Source organism: Buteo buteo, chromosome 1, assembly GCF_964188355.1.
Source record: "Buteo buteo chromosome 1, bButBut1.hap1.1, whole genome shotgun sequence".
Classification (NCBI taxonomy): domain Eukaryota; kingdom Metazoa; phylum Chordata; class Aves; order Accipitriformes; family Accipitridae; genus Buteo; species Buteo buteo.
In genome coordinates, this window is record NC_134171.1 from 1,968,595 (window position 1) to 1,989,499 (window position 20,905).

The 20,905-nt window shown below is 55.2% G+C and overlaps 1 protein-coding gene across 5 annotated transcripts in view; it reads right to left on the reverse strand.

Moving 5' to 3' along the window:
- The window catches only part of RAB11FIP5 (RAB11 family interacting protein 5), a 44,684-nt gene extending 24,547 nt beyond the window's left edge, over positions 1–20,137 (reverse strand). For all 5 annotated transcript variants that reach the window (XM_075042920.1, XM_075042742.1, XM_075042646.1 and 2 more), the window contains exons 1-3: positions 19,624–20,137; positions 2,133–2,572; positions 15–753 (exon numbers count right to left, since the gene is read on the reverse strand). In XM_075042920.1, coding sequence (XP_074899021.1) covers positions 15–753; positions 2,133–2,572; positions 19,624–20,009 — 1,565 coding nt within the window. In that variant the 5' untranslated portion in view covers positions 20,010–20,137. The remainder of the gene's footprint in view (positions 1–14; positions 754–2,132; positions 2,573–19,623) is intronic.
- Between the last annotated feature and the right edge of the window lie 768 nt (positions 20,138–20,905).

Genomic DNA, 20,905 nt, shown 5'->3' on the forward strand with positions numbered 1-20,905 from the left:
CCCATTTCACTGACCTGGGTTTCTGAGGGGACTCTTTGGCCTCCTTTGAACCGAACCAGCCACTGGTTTTATTCCTCTCATCTCCCCCTGCCGTTGCGTGGGCGGACGAGCCATGGGAGGGTCCCACTTTCTCCCCCTGGCCTTTGCTCCCCGCGTCACTCTTGTTGCCCCCGTGGTGGAAGAGGCTGCCCTTTGCTTTCTTGTCCTCCTTCTTCATTTCCTCGGGTTGTTTGTCCTTCGTCATTTCCGAGAAGACGACCATGGGTGTTGCAGCTTGAGTCGGCTTGTTCTCTAAGCGACTGTTTTCTTCCATCTTGGCTCTGCCCAGATGGTTACTGAGAGTGACGGCTTTCGTGGAGACCTTGAGCTCTTCTTGCAAGGCTAAGCTGGGAGGAGACGGGATGAATCTGGGCTCGTCTCTCTGCTGCGTCCTCTCAAAGTTGCTGACCCCCCAAGGCACCTCGTGGGAGTCGGGATGGAGGGGAGTGAAGCCAAAGCCCTCCTCTGACCGTCTGGGGACACTGGGCACGGACAGCGGCGCAGAGCTCTGTGGGACAGACACGGGACTCTTTGGTGCAGGCTCGTCGCTGTAAACGTGGCTCCCATTGATGCAGAGAGAAGACCAGGACACAGGGTCATTCTTTGGCTTCAGGCTTTGGATTGCTTTGGGCTCCAGGACCGGGCTGACTTGGGAGACATCATCACTGAATGCTCTCTTGTGGGTCAGCTTTGGAGACGGCAAGTAGTCTTTCACTGGGGGGAAATAAAACACAAAACAGAGGTGAGGCCATCTGAGTAACAGGCACAGGTACGACAAGCATCGTTATCTTATACTTGCAAATACTAAAGAGCTCTGTAAAATCATCCCGGCTTTCTCCCTCCCAGGTTCTACCAGCTTATAATTAAATTACTAGAAATGCAAAGCACAGGTCACAAGTATGTGGCTATACAGGCTATATGATATTTTCCCCAAGCACATCACCTCCCACTGCAGGATCCAGAGAGGAGTCTCTGTAAGACGACAAACCCTTTGTCTGAGAGGATCTGAGATCGATAATAAATGCAAGAAACTACCCAGAAGCTACTTAAAGGGCTTATGCTTCCATGTGATTTAAGAGTTCGCACTGAATAAAAGACGACGAGCCTCTGAGCTCTGCTCTGACAGGCCAGGCTGCTGCTTTGTGCGATATAAGCCAGGAGGGTCCAGCGCCTGCTTCTCCCTCCCACTGCCTGACCCTGTGGCTATTGCTAATGCTTAGCAAATTTTGGGGGTTATGTGGACAGCCCAGTGAGAAGGACTGCCTGGACTTTAGGTGACACGCAGCCGCTCTCCCTTCCTAGCCAGAGATGCTGTCTCTTTCACAACACGAGGGTGATGGGGCCAGACCAGTGCCTCCACTTGCTCTCCAGCCACGCATGGGAATGTCACCCAGCAGAAACCGAGAGGCATCACGCGGGTGGCTTCACCAGCACGGCGAGAAGCAACACGTACCCAGGGACTCCCACCCAATATGGGAATTTGCTGTCTCCAGCCAATTAAACCATTTAATTATATATTTTGTTTTCAAGGGATGGCAAGAATTAATTCACTACAAGGGCCTTTTTTGTTTGCAAATCGCTGCTTTCTGAGCGCCAAGAGCTCAGATTGCTTTAATCACCAGGAACTGGTCACTGTTTCAGCTTTGCCTCCAAGCCGGAGGCGTCTCATTAGACAGCCGGGCAGCAGCGCAGCGCAGCAGCAATGTGCTCTGCTTTGCCCAGCCCTCTCCCAGGGGCTTACTACTACGAGTCAGTGTTAGCGACCTGTTTTTTGGGGGCAGAGAAGAAACGGTCCTAAAGAACCCTCGTAGCCCGCAAGCTCGTAGCGCGCTGCAGAGAGCACATGCAGCATCAATATAAGTCAGGCTGTTCATATGCAGACTCAGCATGAAAAGCAAAATCTTAGATGTTTCCACCTGTTCTGGCAAGCACATTACTGCCAGCACGCAGAAGGTCTAGGAGGGTTTGTGCACGGTGACGCTTCTTAGGTAAGCAATTAGTTAACAGATTTGCAGGAAAGCCTCAACAGTCCTTTACAAAGAAAAGAAGGGGGAAAAAAAGGGGGGGAGGGATTAAAACCGTTATCCTCTTACCAGAGCGTTCTGTGGACAGACTGCTGTGTCTGCTCGGGGATTTGGTTACCTCGGGAACATTTGCAGCCAAGACCAGGCTGGCAGAAGAGATGGTGCTGTCTGATCCCAGGGAGGTGTTGGACTGCGTCAGGGACGACTTGCGCAACTTGTTCTTCAAGAAGAAGCCCTTGACTTTGGACTTCTTGCCCCCAATGTCGTAGTCATCCTCCATGTCGAGGGCGCCCATGCTGCTGGGGATGATGGCAGAGGCTGACTCCAAGTCGTATTTCTTCTTGCCTTTCACCTTGTCCTTCAGCTTGCCAAAGGGCGACCGCGGCTTGTCCTTCATGGACAGGTCAAACATGCTGGCTGTGAGGTTGTTGCGCGTGAACTGGATGCTCGCCAGGATCTCACCACGCTCCTTCTCCTTCTTCCCAGCCTTGGAGTGTAGCTTGTGCCACCTGGAGCCAGAGAGGAAAGAAAAGGAAAGGCCCCTCCATCATTTCCAAGAGTCGCATGCCAGGAAGACCTCTGGGAGGATGCCACTGGGTGGGAGTTAGCACAAGCGCCCCAGAAGTTACCTAAGACCTGAGTCAGAGACACGCAAACGCCAAGCACAGAGGTGTCATATGGGACCAGACCCCTCCCTGAACCACAGCAGCTTTCTAAGAGCTCTGTCTCCATCCCTGTCCTAATACTAAATTCTGTCCTTCCACTAAATAACCTGGCATACACCTTCTCATTCACCCTGGCATCAGATACCGCAGTGCGTTTCAGGGGAAAGTTACTGGTGGCCAAATTTTTGTGCGGTCAGTTGATATGTTGCTGTGAACCTGTGTTAAAAAAAGATGGTGTTTTGTGCTTGCACTTTAAATATTCAAGAGCCAGTGACTCAGAACAAATCCTTTCAAGTCAGAGACAGTACTGTAATGGCAAAAGCACTCAACAACATTCATTAAAATAACTTTATGCCAGACCTTCCATGCCTCATCCTAAATGAGGATGCTGAAGTTTGCCTAGAAGTGTCCTTTCATCAAGCATGTAGAGGATGCTGCATCCCAGGAGCTCTTTACGGGCAGAAGGAGGTGCCATGCAGCACCGACCCTATCCAACCCAACCAAACCCTACCCAGGCTACTGGATTTTTGAGAAATATCTATATTCCCACAGACAGGCAATGACAGTCTCCAGCCTGCGGTACAGCTTTGGAATCTGCAATGACCTGATGCGATGGTGGAGGATGCAGCACACCTATAAGTCCATCACCTTCCCCTCCTCCAAATCTGCCGATTCTGCTGAAATGTCTGTAAAATTTGAGGCAGCCAGAAGCCTGAGCCAAGGAAGAAAAAGGACTTTATTTTAACACCCCTCATGCCGATCACCGAAGCCCAGCACCATGTCACTGGGGCTGGTGAGAGCTCCCAAAGGAAACATTGGCCACATCCACCAAAGCAAAAGCTTCAATTGACTCCACAGCAGGTTACTGGGGAACGCTCCCCACCACCCTGCCCTGGACAAAACCCATAACACAGACTTTGCTCTGTAGCTTTGTGCACAGAGATGGAAGGAGCATGGGAAAAGCCTCCAAAACATTCACTGCACAAGAGAAAAAAACTCCCAACCTCCATTTAGGGCCCCATCCTTCTGCAGTGAATACCCTGTGCCCTGGCAGGGCACAGAGCAACCCCTGGTATGTGATGAGAGAGGGGTCTTGCCTCCTGCCAGCTAGAATGAACGCTGGGTGAGAGGACACCAAAGCAAGAGATGCCCAGAGGCACCTTCTAGTTCTCCATTTCACCACAGTACCACGTTCAGATGGGGCAGCACGAAACAAAGGCCATGAGGGAACCATTCCTTCCCCAAAACCGCTGCCGACCCAGTGGTCCTTTGCTTCCTTCTCTGCCCGCGAGATGCCCTGTCTTTCTGCCCCGGTTCCAGGTGCCACTTCCTGAGACGGCTGCAGCAGGATGAGCAGGTCTCCAGCACAGCCGCTGCCACAGCAGCTCTGATCCCTCCCGGATCAAAGTATTAAAATTCCCCTTAACAAGGTGCAAGGAAAGCTGTACGTTCAGGACGGACCCTATTTCTCCGTGACACGCTTCATGGGGGAAACATGCAGCAACAGGCGGTGGAAGAAATTTCTAGACCTGGATTAACAACTTCCCAATGATTTCCCAGAAAATAAAAATCCCAGCAGTGTTTTACATCCGCTTGAAAAGTGAAGTCACTGAAAAGATTAAAAAAAAAAAAAAAAGGAAGGAAAATGTGAAGGGATGGGGATGGGTGTGACCATGCTGAAATCACCAGGGCAAGGAGAAAACTTGAATCGCGTCCTCCAGAAGTTTCTGAATTACTGCTGGGGAAGTTACTGTATCTCGGACAAAAGGAGGAGCTGAAACGCCTGGGGAGCCTACACTGTGCCTCAGGAAGGGGGTACAAAATCCATAATTCCCTGCTGGGATGCCTAGATAAATAACATGAGTGCACAGATGGAAGCACACAGGTCCTTCACCATGTAATCTGGGTGCCACCGAAATGCAGGAGGGACAGCACCTGGGACTTTGCTGGGCACAGGCACAAGGTTAAATCCCCAGTGAACCCATTCCTATTCCTACCACTTGCTTATCCCACCACCATATGATCCCTACTGCAAAATTTTCAGTACCCAAGCTTCAACCTTGAAAATATCCAGGCATGCAGAGAAAAAAAAAAAAAAAAAAAGCAGCATTAACCCCTTACAGCAAGCCCACAGTGGCAAAGAGACACCCAAACAGGCTGATCCACTGCCAGGGAGCACGTAGGGGAGCAGGAGCAGGTGAGTCAGGCAGACACTTCCCGTAGGAGCGGTAGGGAAAAGGCTGCCTGGAACAGGCTGCGGTCACAGCACATCAAATACTATGTTGTTCAGTTTGATGCAAGACCTGGAAGAAGTTCAAGAGGGAAGGGCTGCAGCAGCCTGCCAGCTGGGAGAGGAGAGATTTGGGGGCTGAATCATTTAGCAGGAAAATTAAAAAAAAAAAAAAAGTCTTGCAAGTAGTTTTTATATCTTACATCATCTCATGGAAAAAAAAATAGAGAGAAAATCTGGGTGGATTAACATAAGGAAAGGCATGAGCTTCTGAGGACGATGAGGTGTAACAGCCCAAAAGAGCTCTGCACTGGCTCAGCTCACATGGATACACTATCAGCATCTCCCATCCCATCACTTATAATGTTGTGGTCATTAAAATTAATTTGGGTGCTCAGCAGCAACGCCTTTGAAAGAACAAGTTTTAAAACCCGATCTGCTTCAAAAAGTGTCCGTTCAAGGAAAAAACTCTGCTTGTGCTGGCACTGGATTAAGGAGCTATTTTTTGTTCCCAAGACCTAATCAGCAGTCGGCAAGCAGTCGGGACTACACCTCAAACAGGGAACAGAGCTATTTTTAGGCTGAGCTCTAAGTTTATGGCACAAGATGAGTGTTTGGGAGGATTAAGTTGTTCCATGTTCCAGTGGAAACAGGAGGTGCAAACACTGCCTCTGCTGGGATGCAGCAGGAGAGCGGGATTGGGACGGGTTTCAAGTCCCAGCCCAACTAAACACAAATTCTCGCAGCATCTTTTCGCTATTAACCCCATCCCACACCCCTCAGTTTCCCACGTTTCTTCCACAAGCTGCCCTCGGGGGGAAGCCCTGGGTGGTGGGTTTCTGGATCGGTGCCACCCAAGCCTCAGAGGGGGACATGATCTCTTTTATGGGACTAGATGATATGCCTGGAAAAACAAACCAGCTTCTGCCCATACAAACCCTTTTCCAGGACTGAAATAGCAGCCGTGGGCTTTGCAGCTCAGGCTTACATGAATCGCTCTGAATTTAACTGGGTTATATTAATCAGACCGTGGAAGAGGTGCTGGCACCGAGGAGCACAGGGAGATCAAGGAAGTCATACCAAGCATGTCCAGCAACAGGGACCCAGGACTGCAAGGACCCACTTCTCGGAGGTGTTTTGGATTCCTCTCCTGAGGAAGGTGCCACCAGCTTGGGTCCAGCTCCTCACTGCACAGGACATCCAGGACAAGCCACCCATCTCTGGCCACCTACTCCCAGGCTGCTGTTCTTAGTAAGGTTTGCCAGGGGTCACAGCCTGACAGAGACTTTGCTAGTTAAAAAGTATGTTAAATTAAACAGGCTGTCTTGTCCCGGTGCCAGAGCACAGGTGGTAATCAGGAGCAGGATTGCTCCTAGCTAAGGAGACGTGCTTGGTGCCTGAGCCTGTGCTTCTTCCCTTGCTCCCTACAGCTGGAAACGGGTCTCCCCCTGAACACGGAGCAGAGGACGAAACCCGCTGCTTCCCAGCCTGCTGCTCCCATATCAATGCCCTTCTGCTCCGTGGAGAACTGCTCCTTTCCATCATCAGTTACTGCCCACCTCCACTGCAAAGCAATGCTTCTGCTAAGACACGGGCCCTGGCTGCACGGAGAGCCAAGCTTGCTCAGAGACATCTCTAACACAACACATCCAGGGAACACAGCTCAAGCCAGCCTGAAGACATGAGCTGCAGGTTCAAGCAATTAGCTTTTCCTAAAAAAACCTCTATATTCTTCCCTCTTATGCCCCACGGGTCCAGTGCCTCTGTGCATCGGGTGCCTGCTTGCAGCATTGCACCGTGCTGGGCATGTATCCCCCCCCAAAGGCAAAGGGCTTCTCCCAGCATCACCCCAGGATCTGCCGTCCAAGGATGCTGTGGCAAGGAAGGGTCAAGCGGGCACCCAGGCCCCGGGGATCTCTGCAGGGGGAAGGAAGCAGCAAGCTGCCCCAGCACACAGGGACAGGAGAGGAAACCTCAAACAGAAAACTCCCTGCAGACGCCCCAGAAAGGGGAAGCAGCCGGAGGCCTCTGCGAGCTCTCCGGCAGCTCCTGGGAAGCAAGACGTGCGCCGGGGGTTTACAAGCTCACATCCCGCCGCCATAACGCTGCTTGCGAGCATTGATGTATGGCGGAGGGCTCCCCAGCCCCCCTACATGGCTGTGCACGCTCATTTAGGTCACCGTGTTTAATCAGCACATCCAAACTGCCTCCAGACAGTTTCAGTAAAACCCTTTCCTGTGCAAAGGCTCCTCTCTCCTCCCACTCGCCTCCACTGAGAGTCAAGGAGAACGGCGAGCCACGCAGCACGGCTGCCAAAAGGCAGGTTTGGGAGGAAAGGCAGAAAGCGCCTGGCATCTATTTTTACATTTGCTGTTGCCAGGATCTATTGGAGCGGCACAGGAGGCACAGAGAGCAGAACACAAAGCACTGCTGTATCTCCAGGCCCCCAAAAAACACGTGCTTTCCCTCATCCTCCAGCAGCATCCCATACCGGAAAGCCAGCTAGTGCTGAGCAAAAGGAAAAAACACCTTGGCACGGACACAAGAGCATAGGAGCTGTTTGTTAAGAAGGGAAAGCAACACCATGGAGGATGCTAACAGGACGGATTTGCTTGGGGTCAGCATTTGGTTTGCACTGTCTCCCCTCCTCTGCTCTTTGTCCTCTGTTGGGCTGCAGGTGACCATTTCTGGGGGGTATGGGGAGCCTCCACTCCTAGAAACCTTGCATTGGGTATCAGAGCTACAGGGGGAAAATTTATTTTCTCCCTGCCGATGAGAAAACTTGTTTGGGTTTATGAGACACCTGCTCTGCATGGGCTGCCCCAGCACCTCCCAGAATTAGGAGACAAGCTGCTGGGATGACCAGGAGGACACTGAGCCGACCCTTAACAGAAAGGCAACGCTGACCGTGATCAGAGGCTTTCTGACACCTTGTCCCTTCCATGTCCCGCTCCTGATCAAGCAACTCCTTCAGCACAAAACCAAAGCCCCCATCCTGTCAGCAGCTTTGTGGGTCAGCATCCCAAAGCCCTGGGGTGATCCAAGCTCATTTCATTAGTTCAGAATTAGTACAGTCGCATGCAACATGACACAGGGCAGAAAGCCCAGTGACACCAGGGACGAGAACAGGAGAGCAGGAGAACGCGCACAACACAGCTCTCGGAGATGCCATGTGTACCATCAGGACGCCATCCTGCCCTACTTTCAGGGAGGACGCGGGTCCTTCCAAGGAGGACCACCTTTGCTCTCCCATGGGTCCAGCTGGGGTCCCCAAGAGGTCCCCAAGAAATCCCCATTGACCTACCTCACCCCAACAGACCTGCCTAATGCACCCTGGGTACCTTCAGCAATGGTTCTCCAGTTTCACTCTCGGACTGGTCCCAGTACTTTACTAGCAGTGAGTTCAAGAGAGCTTCCTTGGGTGGTTAAGTCCCTTAGCGACTCGTGGTGTTCATGGATGCACGCAGTGAAGGATGCACAGCTGGAGTGTTTCTGAAGTGTTTCTAGAGCGCTTCAGCCATCAGGTGCTTCCCAAAAGCCTCCCAAAACCACTCAGCGTTGTCAGGTTGGTCGAGGTTTGCCTTAAACTGAGCAGAAATGCTCCTGCCCTGCACAATTCAGCTACCTGAGCTGCAGTACGGAGCAAGAGACAGCCCAAAGCGGAGCCAGTGCCTCTTCCCTGACCGCACTAGCCTGTCACTTACTGCTGATTCATCCCTGCAACAAGGTCAGCCTGGCTTATGAGAAGAGCCCCAAGTCTTTAATTAAAGACTACTTGGGCCCCTACAGTGACAGAGCAGGACGGAGCGTAGAAGAGGCAATCCAGGGAAAACACAAATGTTGTCAGAAGGGGCATGACTCCTCCTGGCATGACCCCCCTCGATAGGCACGGCACAGGCAGCGAAGAGGCATTTCAGCGAGAAGAGAGCTGAAGCAGCCCTGCGGAAACACGCACATCACATCGGGCCAGGAGGAAGCTCACCTACACGAGAAGGGAAGTGTAGGGTGGAAAACAACCCAACCCTGGGGAGTTTTGTGCTTTTTGTCTGGCTTTGTGTTTTTGACACAGCTTCCTCCGCCAGTGCTGGGAAGCTTTTCTGCAGCTTAGGTTCGTTTTCGTGTTGGTTTTGGATGGCCTATTTTGCAAGGTGATCACTCTAAGCTGCTAAAAGCACAGATGGAAAATAAACACAGGCTGATTCCCCCACAGATAGAGAAGAAAGGGCTCAAGCGGCTGAGGTGGGAAGAAGTTCATCTCTCCAAACGGTCCTCCGAGAAGTGCTTGAAAACAAATTTGAACAAACCAGCCCCCCACAGCTCGTTAGATAATACAGCTTACTACTAATGAAGCAACTCAACCCTGCTCCTCTAACGGGTTCCAGCTTTGACACAACCAACTCAGCTGCTCAAGAGAGTGCTGGGTAATGGGACATCAGAAACAAAAAGTGGGAGCCATGTGCGGTGAGGGGTGCAACAGGATGGAGCTACAGGCACGGTGCTGGTGCTCCAAGTGATGTGTTACCACAGCCAATGCAGGAGCACGGGACAACTGGGAACCCACATGAGAAAATCCCACCACCGACTCGCACTTGCCCCAGGACAGAGAAGCCATCCATGCTCTGCCATATCCATGCCCTGCTGAAGGGCTCATCCAATGACTTGCAAGCCAGGAACAGAGATGTTGTCACTCCAGTGAGTCTCGATGGCAGGGAACAGCTTGCAAACCTGCAAGGCATGATAAAAACCACGAAGAAAAAAACCCAGCCCTGCTTGCGTCTACAGCTTACTGGCATGCCTGGTGCAACACCCAGGCTGTGCTATGGAGCTGGTGCTCCATGCACGTATCCTGCAGCACCCGAGTGCTCCATGCACAAGGTCCATCCTGGCAAGGTCCTGAGCATCCTCACTCCTGCATCCCAGCTGGAGCAGTGCCTCACAGGAGCCTGCTGCCTGGCACCTCCCCTTGGCTAGGGGGGGACTGGGGTAGCCCAGACCTGCAGAGCCTCCAGACACACTGTTTTCTTGACCCTGTACCAGAGGAGACAGAGGATGGCTGCCCAGGGACCCCACTGCCCCCAAATCTGCCCCTAGGGCCTCTGTGCCGGCTCGCGGAGGCAAGCAGGGGTGTGTGATGGCATGGAGGGGGGTGGTTTCAGGAGCATGGTAGACACCAGGGACAGAGAAGAGCTATCAACCACAAGGACAGTGCTGGCATGACAGCAAGGGTGGGTAACTTCATCGCAAATCAATTTAGGCTAAGAAGATCAGAGGCCTTCCCCTCTCTAGCACAGGATGGACAGGTAGGAAGAGGGGAGGGAAGATTTAAGGAGCTGTAAAACGGAGCATGAAACATTTATGAATGAAGAGGAGATAGTAATAACAGGAGACAGAAAGTGATCTCTTCAGCTATATTTATCCGCTTACGCTCCAGAGCGTCCAAGATTTGCATCCTCCAAGTTGCGAACAAGCCAATAAACCACATTTGTGGTCACCAAATAACCTGAACTGTTGGCCAGTGCTGCCCAGACATAGTGAGGCTGATGGACAAGGCCTTCATGCGAGGATGGGAGAGAACACAGCATTGGTGATCCGCTGACCCGCTGCACAAGAAACCAAGGGCACAAAGAAAAGTTAAAAAAACCCAAGCCCCAAGCTGACTTTGCAGAATTGCAAAGCACGACCAACACAGAGGAGCTGCTCCGCAGGCTCATCTGGTTCACTTGCTTCTGGGAAGCTACTTAACACACAACTCAACGTGCACGGGATGGGCAGGAGAAACACGTTTTTGCTATGAATTGTTTTCCACTTCCAAGTGGGAAGAGCAGCACAGCTGGGCTTGCACTGAGAACCTAGTACCTAGAGGCAACACAAGGCTTGGGAACGCAGCGCCTGTCCTCCAAAGGGGAAACCAATCCCAAGGCCCAAGGACTTCATGCAGTTTAAAATTCCAGCTACACCCACTGCAGCAACAGGTCACATATTGATTGTTCATTCATCGCATCAACAGACACTGCAACCCGCTCTCGGGCACGAGTCACGCATGTGAAAAAGGGGGGAAAAAAGGGAAAAAGGAACAAATCTTAAACCCAGCAGCAGATTGCTCTAGTTACACACACCTTTACCCTCAGCGGACTTGCCAGCAAAGAGACTCACGAGCTGGAAATGCAGAGCTAGTGAGGCCACAGGATGCTGCTCCGAGGACAGGGTGCCCAAACCCCCAGCCCAGGCTGGAAAGGCCATCCTGCTGGAAACCCAAACCCCGTGTCCCCAGCCAACCTTCTGACAAAGCAAGCAAATTCCCATGGCAGTTATTTGCACGTCTTTGCCAAGCACAGGCTCCAACAAGCCCCAGGTCAGGAAGACAAGCGGCAGCAGAGGTTTAAAAGCCATTTTCACTCGACAGACCTCATGCAGAAAGGATGCAAGGTCTTTTTTGGACTCCAGTTGTCAAGAAAGCCCCATGCAGCATCCATGCAGATGCAGCAGCCCGTGCCAGCAGGCCGGCAATGGAGCAGCGTCCAGAGCAAGAGGATTTCAACAGGCAAGATGATGCCAGAGCACCTGGAGCCCACAGCATTACTGGGTGTGATGGGTTGACCCTGGCTGGACACCAGGTGCCCACCAAAGCCGTTCTATCACTCCCCCATCCTCAGCTGGACGGGGAGAGAAAAACATAACAAAAAGCTTGCGGGTCGAGATAAGGACAGGAGAGATCATTCACTAATTACCGTCACGGGCAAAACAGACTCAGCTTGGAGAAAATTAGCTCAATTTATTACAAATTGGCCAGAGTAAGGTAATGAGAAATAAAACCAAATCTCAGAACACCTTCCCTCCACCCCTCACTTCTTCCCGGGCACAACTTCACTCCCGGATTTCTTCACCAAGCCCCCCCAGAGGCACAAGGGGGACAGGGATGGGGTTTACAGTCATCACACGTTATTTTCTGCTGCTAATCCTCCTCACGGGGAGGGCTCATCACACTCTTCCCCTGCTCCAGCATGGGATCCCACCCACAGGAGACAGTCCTCCACGAACTTCTCCAACGTGGGCCATTCCCACGGGCTGCAGTTCTTCACGAACTGCTCCAGCGTGGGTCCTTTCCACGGTGTGCAGTCCTTCAGGAGCACACTGTTCCAGCATGGGTCCCCCACGGGGTCACAAGTCCTGCCAGAAAACCTGCTCTGTGGGCTCCTCTCTCCACAGATCCGCAGGTCCTGCCAGGAGCCTGCTCCAGTGCGGGGTTCCCACGGGGTCACAGCCTCCTTCGGGAACCCACCTGCTCCAGTGTGGGGTCCTCCACGGGCTGCAGGTGGAGATCTGCTCCCCTGTGGACCTCCCTGGGCTGCAGGGGGACAGCCTGCCTCACCATGGTCTTCACCACGGGCTGCAGGGGAATCTTCGCTCCGGCGCCTGGAGCATCTCCTCCCCCTCCTTCTTCACTGACCTTGGTGTCCGCAGGCTTGTTTCTCTTACATGTTCTCACTCCTCTCTCCGGTGGCTGTTTCTCTGCGTCCCAACTTTTTTTCCTTCTTAAAAATGTTATCACAGAGGCATTACCACTATCCCTGATTGGCTTAGCCTTGGCCGGCGGTGGGTCCGTCTTAGAGCCGGCTGGTATGGGCTCTCTCTCTCGAACACAGGGGAAGCTTCCAGCAGCTTCTCACAGAAACCACCCCTGTAACCCCCGCCCCCCCGCTACCAAAACCTTGCCACACAAAACCAATACACTGGGGGCAAGGAGCTCATTTTCCCTTCATGTGGACACCTACATAACTGCACTTGCGAGCTGGCTACAGCGGATGGGCAGAATAACCCAGTCTAGACTCTGCCCTGGCAGCAGCCACAGTGTGGACATGCTCTCCACCCCAACAGATGATCTCCTTCCGATGACAGTGACAAAGAAGGGGGGTGTCTCCAGCAGACCCCCAAGTTGTGATGCATCGCTCCAAGGGACCATGCTGCCGGGGAGTGCACCCACAGATGTTCTCCTCTGGGACAATGCTACTATAAAGCAGATTCCCCCAGGAACAACAAAGAGCATTCCCCAAAAACACCTCTCCTGATGCAGATGCTGCCTTTGAGCCATCCAGCTCAGCCCAGAATGACAATGCAGCCCCTTGGAGGGCAAGGGGAGCGGAGACCAGAGCCCACCCTGCCTTCCTGATTACTGGAGAGGAAGAACTGGCAAGAAATATTTTGGCAGACCCCAGGGGGAAGGGAGGGAGTCACCTTGGAAAGATGAGCCGAGGCAGTGAGGCTCCTGAAGCATGGCACGAGCGCTAGCTGAACTTGGCATATGCAATAGCACCAGCTCCACCCGTGTCTGGAGCTTTGTACCAACAGGTTCAAGGCATTTTCTGGGCTGACTGCAGGTTTTTCAGCAGCTGCTAAGGGAAAAAGACAGCTGGAGGCACTTAGGGCTCCAAAGATTAGCATGAAACAGAGAAAGAAGCCTGAATCTGCAGCTTTTTGGGTTTTAATATGATGGAGGGTGATGGGCCAGCGCTCTTAGCCACCAACAGTCCAAACCCAGTGTGCCAGACTTGCAAAGCTGAGATCAAACTACTCAAATATCTTTTAAAAAACAACAAAAGCAGAGCCTTCCTGGAGCAGAACAGAGCAAGGGCCTTCAACCCCTTAAACTGGCATCGGCAACTGGGTGAAAATGGGGTTAAATGGGCAGGCTGGAGCAAACTTAAGCCCTGCCACCATTTTGTAAGCAGCATCACCACACCGCAGTGCCCTGACACTCTCCTCTGGGCTCCCACCTAGAGGCAAATGCTTGCCCGGGACAAGCTGGCCACAAAGGACCCTATCCCAAGGCCTGGCTGCCTCCTGCCCAGCCTTGCCTCCAGCAGCACCAAGAGCATCTCAACCTGATTTTTGTCAGGATTAACCCTCTCCTCCCCCTGCTCGGCAGTGTTTTGACACAGCAGGGCACTTCCTGGCTTGGCTGAGACAGAAGAACCCCTCAGAGCTGCCTTTCCAGCTCCAAAACAAGTATTTAATCACAGCTGCTATTCTCGACCACCCCAAAGACCTTCAGGAGCCTTGCCGGGCACCTCTAATCACAGCCTCTGAGGAAGAGGGCTCTGTTTGCCCTCATATTAAAACTTTCCATCCCCAAACTATCATGGAGCAGCTATTTCCTCTCCACCCCGCTTCAAGGTCTTCTCTCCTAGGCTTAAGGACAGATGTGCGGAGGACACCACTGCAGCAATAGGGAGCAGAAAGGGAGTTCTGACCCTGGGTGCAAAAAATCTCCCTTAGGAGATAGAGCCAAGAGTCAAGGCCATGGTGGGAACGGCAACGAGCATAAACCACCGCATCGGAGAGAGATACCACAGCCAAGAGCCCGCAGGCCACAGCGCGTGCTCTGCTACTAATGATCTCCACTGATTTTAATTTAACAAGGGAGGGCAACGGCCACAAGCACGCCACGGGCTGACAGTGGTCCAGAGGGGTTGGTAGAGGAGATGAGAGCGGGTCCGTGCCCGGGGGGAACATGAGGACAGTACCACAGAAAGCACGTTACCCATCTGCTCTCGCCACAGCAAGGAGGGGATGTGATGGGTACAACCAGCAAGGGGAAGGGAAACGTGCCTGGCTTGGGGCTTAGCTCAGGAAGAACCAACAGACAGCGAGGGAGCCCCAGCAGGGATTCGGCGACCATCCCTTGACCCTGAGGGTGCTTCTCACCCCTCCGAGGTCCCAATGCTGTTTTGCTGCTGCACAGGTGGGCAGCACACATCACTGGGCAATGATGTGACCTTCTGGAGGGCTTCTCAATCACCCTGGGGCCAAAGCAAATTCAGAGCTATGTCCCCCTGAGCCACCTCTGCCTCAGCTCGTTCCTCCTCCCCAGCCGTGCTGCTTCTCCCTCCCCAGACCAAGCCACGCAGCTGCAGGCAGCGACAAGGATGACAAGCTCCTTCTCCAACCGGCTCTGCCAGCCATCTTGGCCTGGGTCCATAACATCTTCCCCCCAAGCCCAAGGAAATCCCCATCCCTTTTCCACTGAGTGAGCCTTGCCCCAGCACTGAGCTCCATCAAGACATGGAGGACAGAAGCACTGGGGGCCTCAAGGACTTCAGCTAGAAAAGTTTTAGCACCCAGAGGAAAGGTTTTGTACCTGCTTTGCTCATGGAGAGCAAGGAGAGTGTCTCGTTCCTGCTGCCCGGGTGAAGGGCTGCACACAAGCCCAGACCGCTCCGAGCGACTGGCCCCAGTGCCTCCGCAGCTGGGGAGTGACGGGAACAAGTAAAGGGAACTGTGGCAGGGAGAGCTTTGGGGAATTTGGAGCTGAGCTAATTTTTCACAGGTAACGACTCTGCAAGAGAAGTTCCCTGTCGCAGAGACACCAAAGGCCACTCGCTCCCCGTCCAAGGCAGCAGCCAGCAAGCAACTGCAAGTCACTGCAGGAAAACACCAGAGCCAGGAATCACGACTCCTCTGCTACACTTACTGTCCCCTTACCCACAGGATCCCAGTGCTGCAAAGCCCTGAGTTTTGCTCTCCAGAGACCGAGCTCCAGCAGCCTGGTGTTTGCAGAGCTTCACCATGGAAGGCTCACGGCTTTAACCTTTCCCATTTGCAAGGGGCTGTGAGGTCTTAGGGGAAGAAAGCAAATGAAAATCAGATTTCAAAGGGGGAGAAAGGAGGTAACAACAGTTATGTTTTTTCTTTACCCAACCCAGGAAACCTTGGGTGGCCACTGCCCCTCCCCACAGCCCACAGAGCAAAATCAAGGCCCTTTCAGGCCCCCACGCAGCAAGGTCTGAGGTCCAAGGTCCAACCTCGCAGGCGTTACTGTGCACCTCTTGTCCTCCCGAACGCCAAGCCTCCGCCATGCCACCCACCCAACGGACCACATTGGCCAAGGGGAAAACAGCCTGACGGGTGTCGGATCGAAGCTCTTGTCTCGCTGCAACTGGAAGCACTTCCACCATTCCCAGATGCTCTGTTGACATGGATGGACAAGGAGGTGACGCTCCCCAGCTCGCTGCCATGCCGCAGGGAAGGCAGGATGAGCCCCCGCAGGGGACTGCAACAGCATTTCCTGGATGTCAGGAAGCAGAAGCGATAGCTGCCTCCTGAGTGCACAAAAAACCCGCTTCTGCTGGGCTGAGCCCTTGTTTTGGAGGGAGCGACCACCCCACTGAACAACCACATCTCTCTATGTGCCTGTGCCGAGCCGGCAGCACTCAGGGACCCACCGACAGACTGTTACGGTCGGACGTGGTGATGGCCACCATGCCAGTACGCAAGCACTTTATTGCACGGTCTCATCCTGCCAACAGCGCTGGGCATTGGGCTCCCAAAAACCAAGGCAGGACAGAGATCTGCATGGACCAGGTCACAGGGGGGGAGAGATGAGGACCAGGAGCATCCTGCCCAGGCAGGGCCACGGCGCAGGGTTTTTTTGATGCAGAAATGTACTGCATCCAGAGACACACATCGAGCTCAGCAGGGCAGTAAAAGGCATGGGTGAAAGATAACACCACTACACAGCTCAAGAGGAAAGGGAGAAACAACGCTCGGCACTGTTGCTTCGCTTGCCAACCCCAAGCTTCGGAGTTGGCTGAGTGTGGGACAAGCCTTGGGATGTCCAAAAAGGCCATGAGAGCTCTCAGGCTGCTCTTATGCAACTCCAAGAGTTGATTTTCCCCCAGGCAAAACACTGAAACGACCAACCGAGATGTTCAGCTGAACAAGACAGCTCATAAACACGCCCAGACGCTGGTTGATGGCTCGTTCCTGGAGAAGAGTCCAAGTTTGACAGAACATTTTCCATCAAGCTGAAAACAAGTATAAAAATCATCGCCGGTAAAGTTTCCCTGCAACAAAAATCAGCAGGAAAATGAGAACAAGGTCAACATGCTGACGATTGAGGCCTTTTTTTTTAAGCAGGGTCCCATTCCAGCTGGCAGCAGTTTTATGCCCAGGAGCGAGGACCGCAGATGGGGTCCTAAAAAAGAGCGTATGGCAGAGACTCAACTCATCCGTCCCCCACTTGGAGGCCAACAGTTATCTCCGCTGCACAGGCCTGGGTGCGCTCTGTGGTGCAGTCCCAGAGGCAGGGAGCCTGTGTTTATTTTGCTATTTTTTAATCTGGGAGTAAAATTTCCTCCTAAACAAAGTTGTTTGCAATGGGGCCAAACCAGATGTCAGTTGGTTGGAAGCTTAGGCAGCTTGCAGAGCCAGACCCCCAGGGTTCCCCCCAGCCCTCCTCCCACCCAGCTGGACAGGCTCCAGCACTCGGGACTCCCCTCCAAAAAAAAAGTGCAGCCCCTTCCACACTGCTGACCTGCCACCCGCCTTCGAGACACCTTCCAGCTCAGGGGTTCGAGCAAACAAAGATGCTCAGGGCGCAGGGTGAGAGCTCTCCGTCACGTTTTCTGTGCTCACTTCCATCAGCAGGGGCCATGCGCAAAGATAAAGAGCCTTAAAAGCTCTCGCGATCCTGAATGGTGCAAGGGGAAGTTAATTTGCCTTATGCAAGCGAAGCTACAGGAAGGGAGGGAGACAGACAGCAAAAATCCTGTCCGAGGGACCTCCTGCCTTGCAGCCCAGATGCCCTCCTTGGGCTGCAGTAACGGTGCCACCAGGGCGACTGGCAGCTGTGACAGGCAGCACAGGGTCCCACCACGTTGGACATTGCACCCGTGGGATTAACAGCCCCTGACACCGAGACCTTTGAGACGAGACCACGGGCTCAGCCTCCCAAAACCTTCGTGGAACTGTCGCTGGGCCCCCCTGCTTTGCAGAGTTTTGTAAACTTCTGCCAACAGGAGCGCAGCTTTCCTCGAGACACAGCTCCTACCCTGGCTCCCGGCGCAGGGCTCGCTACCCAAAACCGCAAAGAGGATGGAAAGTTATTTCACATCCTCCCGTGCTAAAACAACACGTCTCTCCCGGCGCGCCTGAAAGGCCGTGGATCGGTTCACTCGCTCTGAAGTCTGTGCATGATGCTGGTTTGAATTAGGCCCGAAGAATTCAGATCCAGCTCCTCCGACACCGCCCATTCTCCAGGCAGCACTAATAAAAGCAAAATAAACGCCGGGGGGGAAACACTCAGACACTAACTCTGGGGTTAGTCACTTTTCCTCTGCGCCCACACTCCCATTTTAGGGCAAGCAGGAGTCTCCACAGGCTGCAGATGCAAACGAGCCGCATTTCTCCACGGGAAAAGTTTTTCCGACCCCTTTTCAAGCTAATCCCACTCTCCGAGAGCGAGGCTGCACCATTTGCCAAGACCGGGCACTCCCTCCGCCGCCTCCCCGGCCCTGCCCTGGCTAGGAGGGTGAGGGAGGCTCCTCTCCAAGCCTGCAGCTTTGGGCAGCGAGCCAGCTGAATTCCTGGGGTCCAGGGAGCCAGCGAGCAGCGGGGACGCTCCCGGAGGTGCACAGCAGCCCAGCCAGGTCTGCGTGGAGCAAAGCTCAAAAAACTTCTTCCCTAAAGGAATTTTATCCACATTCCTGCATTTCTCTGCCTGGCAAAGGCTTGAAAACATTATTATTGTTTTAAACCCTTCTGGGGGAAGGAGGAAGAACAGCAGATTCCCACACATGCAGGGATTTATGCTGGAGGCGACGCCGGGCTGGGGTTTGGTTCCCTAAACAAGGGGACCCTCCTGCAGCAGCACCACAGCAAACCAGGTCATGCTGACGGCCCCACCAAGCCGATGGGGGCTGCAAAGCCACTGCAGCCATCAGAAGGACAAACCACCGCATGCATGTGTGCCACAGCTTCCCAGGAGTGACAGACCCCAGGGGGACACTCCTGGGATGCGGAGGGACCTCGTGGCATCCTGTCCCCTGGGTCTCCCTGCCCAGGGGGAAGAAGGAACCTGCGATGCCTTGTCCTGCACGATTCCCTTCCAGGGGGGATAGCAGGACCCTGAGACACCCCATCCTCCACAACACCCTTCCCGGAGCACACGTGATGTCCCACCCCCCGTGATGCCCTTCCTGGAGCATCCATGGGCCACGCGATACCCTGTATCCTACAACGCCCTTCCTGGGTCATACACAGACCCCATGCCACCCCATCCTCTGTGACAGCCTTCCCAGGGCACGCATGAACCCACGATTCCCCATCCCCCGTGACACCCTTCTTGGGGCAGGCACAACCCCTGTGATGGTGGATGACCTCCTGCAAAGCCCCTCCTGGGGCACGCCTGGACCCCATGACACCCTACTCCCTGTGACACCCTCCCTCGGGTGTCCACAGCCCCCGTGATGCCCCAACTCCCACAACGCCCTTCCTGGGGCACACACGGACCCTACCACACCCTACGTTCTGCAGTGCCCTTTCCTGGGGCACGCGTGGTCCCCACGATTCCCTGTCCCCAGTGACACCCTTCTTGGGGCACGCAGGGACCCAGTGACACCCTACACCCTACAAACCCCTTTCCTGGGGCACGCGTGGACCTTACCACACCCTACCTCCTGCGATGCCCTTCCTGGGGCATTGCATTATACCCCAACCGCTGCGACGCCCTTCCTGGGGCTCACGCAGATCCGTGACGCCCGTTGCGGGCCACGCAGGGACCCCGCGGCACCCAACCTGGGCCACGCGGGGACCCCGCGGCACCCATCCCGGAGGCCTCCCCTGCTCTGCCCCCACGGGTGTCGGACGATGCCCGGCGGGACCCACTCACCGCTCGTCGGGCGCGCGGCCCTGCTGCAGGGCGGGTTCCAGGGGCACCAGGGCCTGGCCCAGGAAACGGTCCATGCCCACCAGGGCCCGGTGCATGACGGTGAGCACCAGGGAACCGCGGGCCGGGCCCGCCGGGGCACCCAGCTCGGGGGGCAGCTCGAAGGCGCACTCCTCCCGCCATTCGGGGTTACCGGTGCTCTTCTCGGCTACCGAGGTGCTGTATTTTTCGCGGCCCAGCTGGATGATGGTGTAGGCGTCGCTGGTGCCCGGCTTGCCGCCGCCCTTGCACCGCAACCCGCGGGCCCTCACCACCGTCACCTGGACGTGGGTGGGCAGCCAGGCCGGAGACCCTTCAGCGGGAAGCGCGGCCGCCCGCAGCAGCGCCATGGCGGGACGCTGAGGAGACGCCGGACCGCATAAAACCGGACCGAACCGGACAGAACCGGACCGGACCGGGCCGGGCCGGGCCTCGCTCCGCCGCCGCTGCCGCAGCCGGGCCGCAGCGCGAGCGCCACCGGCCGCCCCGCCCCGCCCTAAGCCCCGCCCCCTCCTCCCCGCCCGGCTCTTCCAACCCCGCCCCCGAGCCCAGCCCTAGCACCGCCCCCACGCCCCGCCCCCGAGGCCACGCCCCGCCTCCCGCCCCCGAGGCCACGCCCCGCCTCGCCGGAGGGGAGAGATTGGCCGAAGGGGGCGGGGCGCGGGGCGGGGCACCGGGGAGGGGGGCGGGGCTTGCACCGGGCGTGCAGCGGGGCTGGGCGTGCAACGAGCGGGCGTGCAACGGGGGGGGGGACACGGACAGCGTGGGCCTGGACACGCAGCAGGCTGGGGCCACCACAAAGCCACGATGGGCCACCCAGAGTGTCGCGACATGTCGCCCGGGCGAGCCGGGAAGAGGGGGGACACACACGCACACGTCTGTGTCCCGACATCCCGCTGCAGGCACCCCCCCCCCCGCTTTTAGCGGCGTTCGCCTCGTTCTTTTTCCCCGTTACCGTGCCCCAGGATGCGCCCAAGTACGTGCGAGTTCGTGCCCGGTCCTGGATGTGCACGAGTGTGCAAGCGTATACGCGTGCGCTTGCACGCGTGTGCGAGCGCAAGCGCGTGCCCGTGCGAGCGCGTGCTCGCGCGTGCCCCCCGGTGTGTGCAAGCACGAGCGTGTGCCCGCGCACGCGCGAGCACGTGCTCGCGCGCCCACGCGTGCGCGTCCCTGCGTGCGCGAGCGTGCACGCGTGTCCCTGCACGTGCAAAGCACGCGTGCACGCGCGCCGAGGTGAGCCACGCGC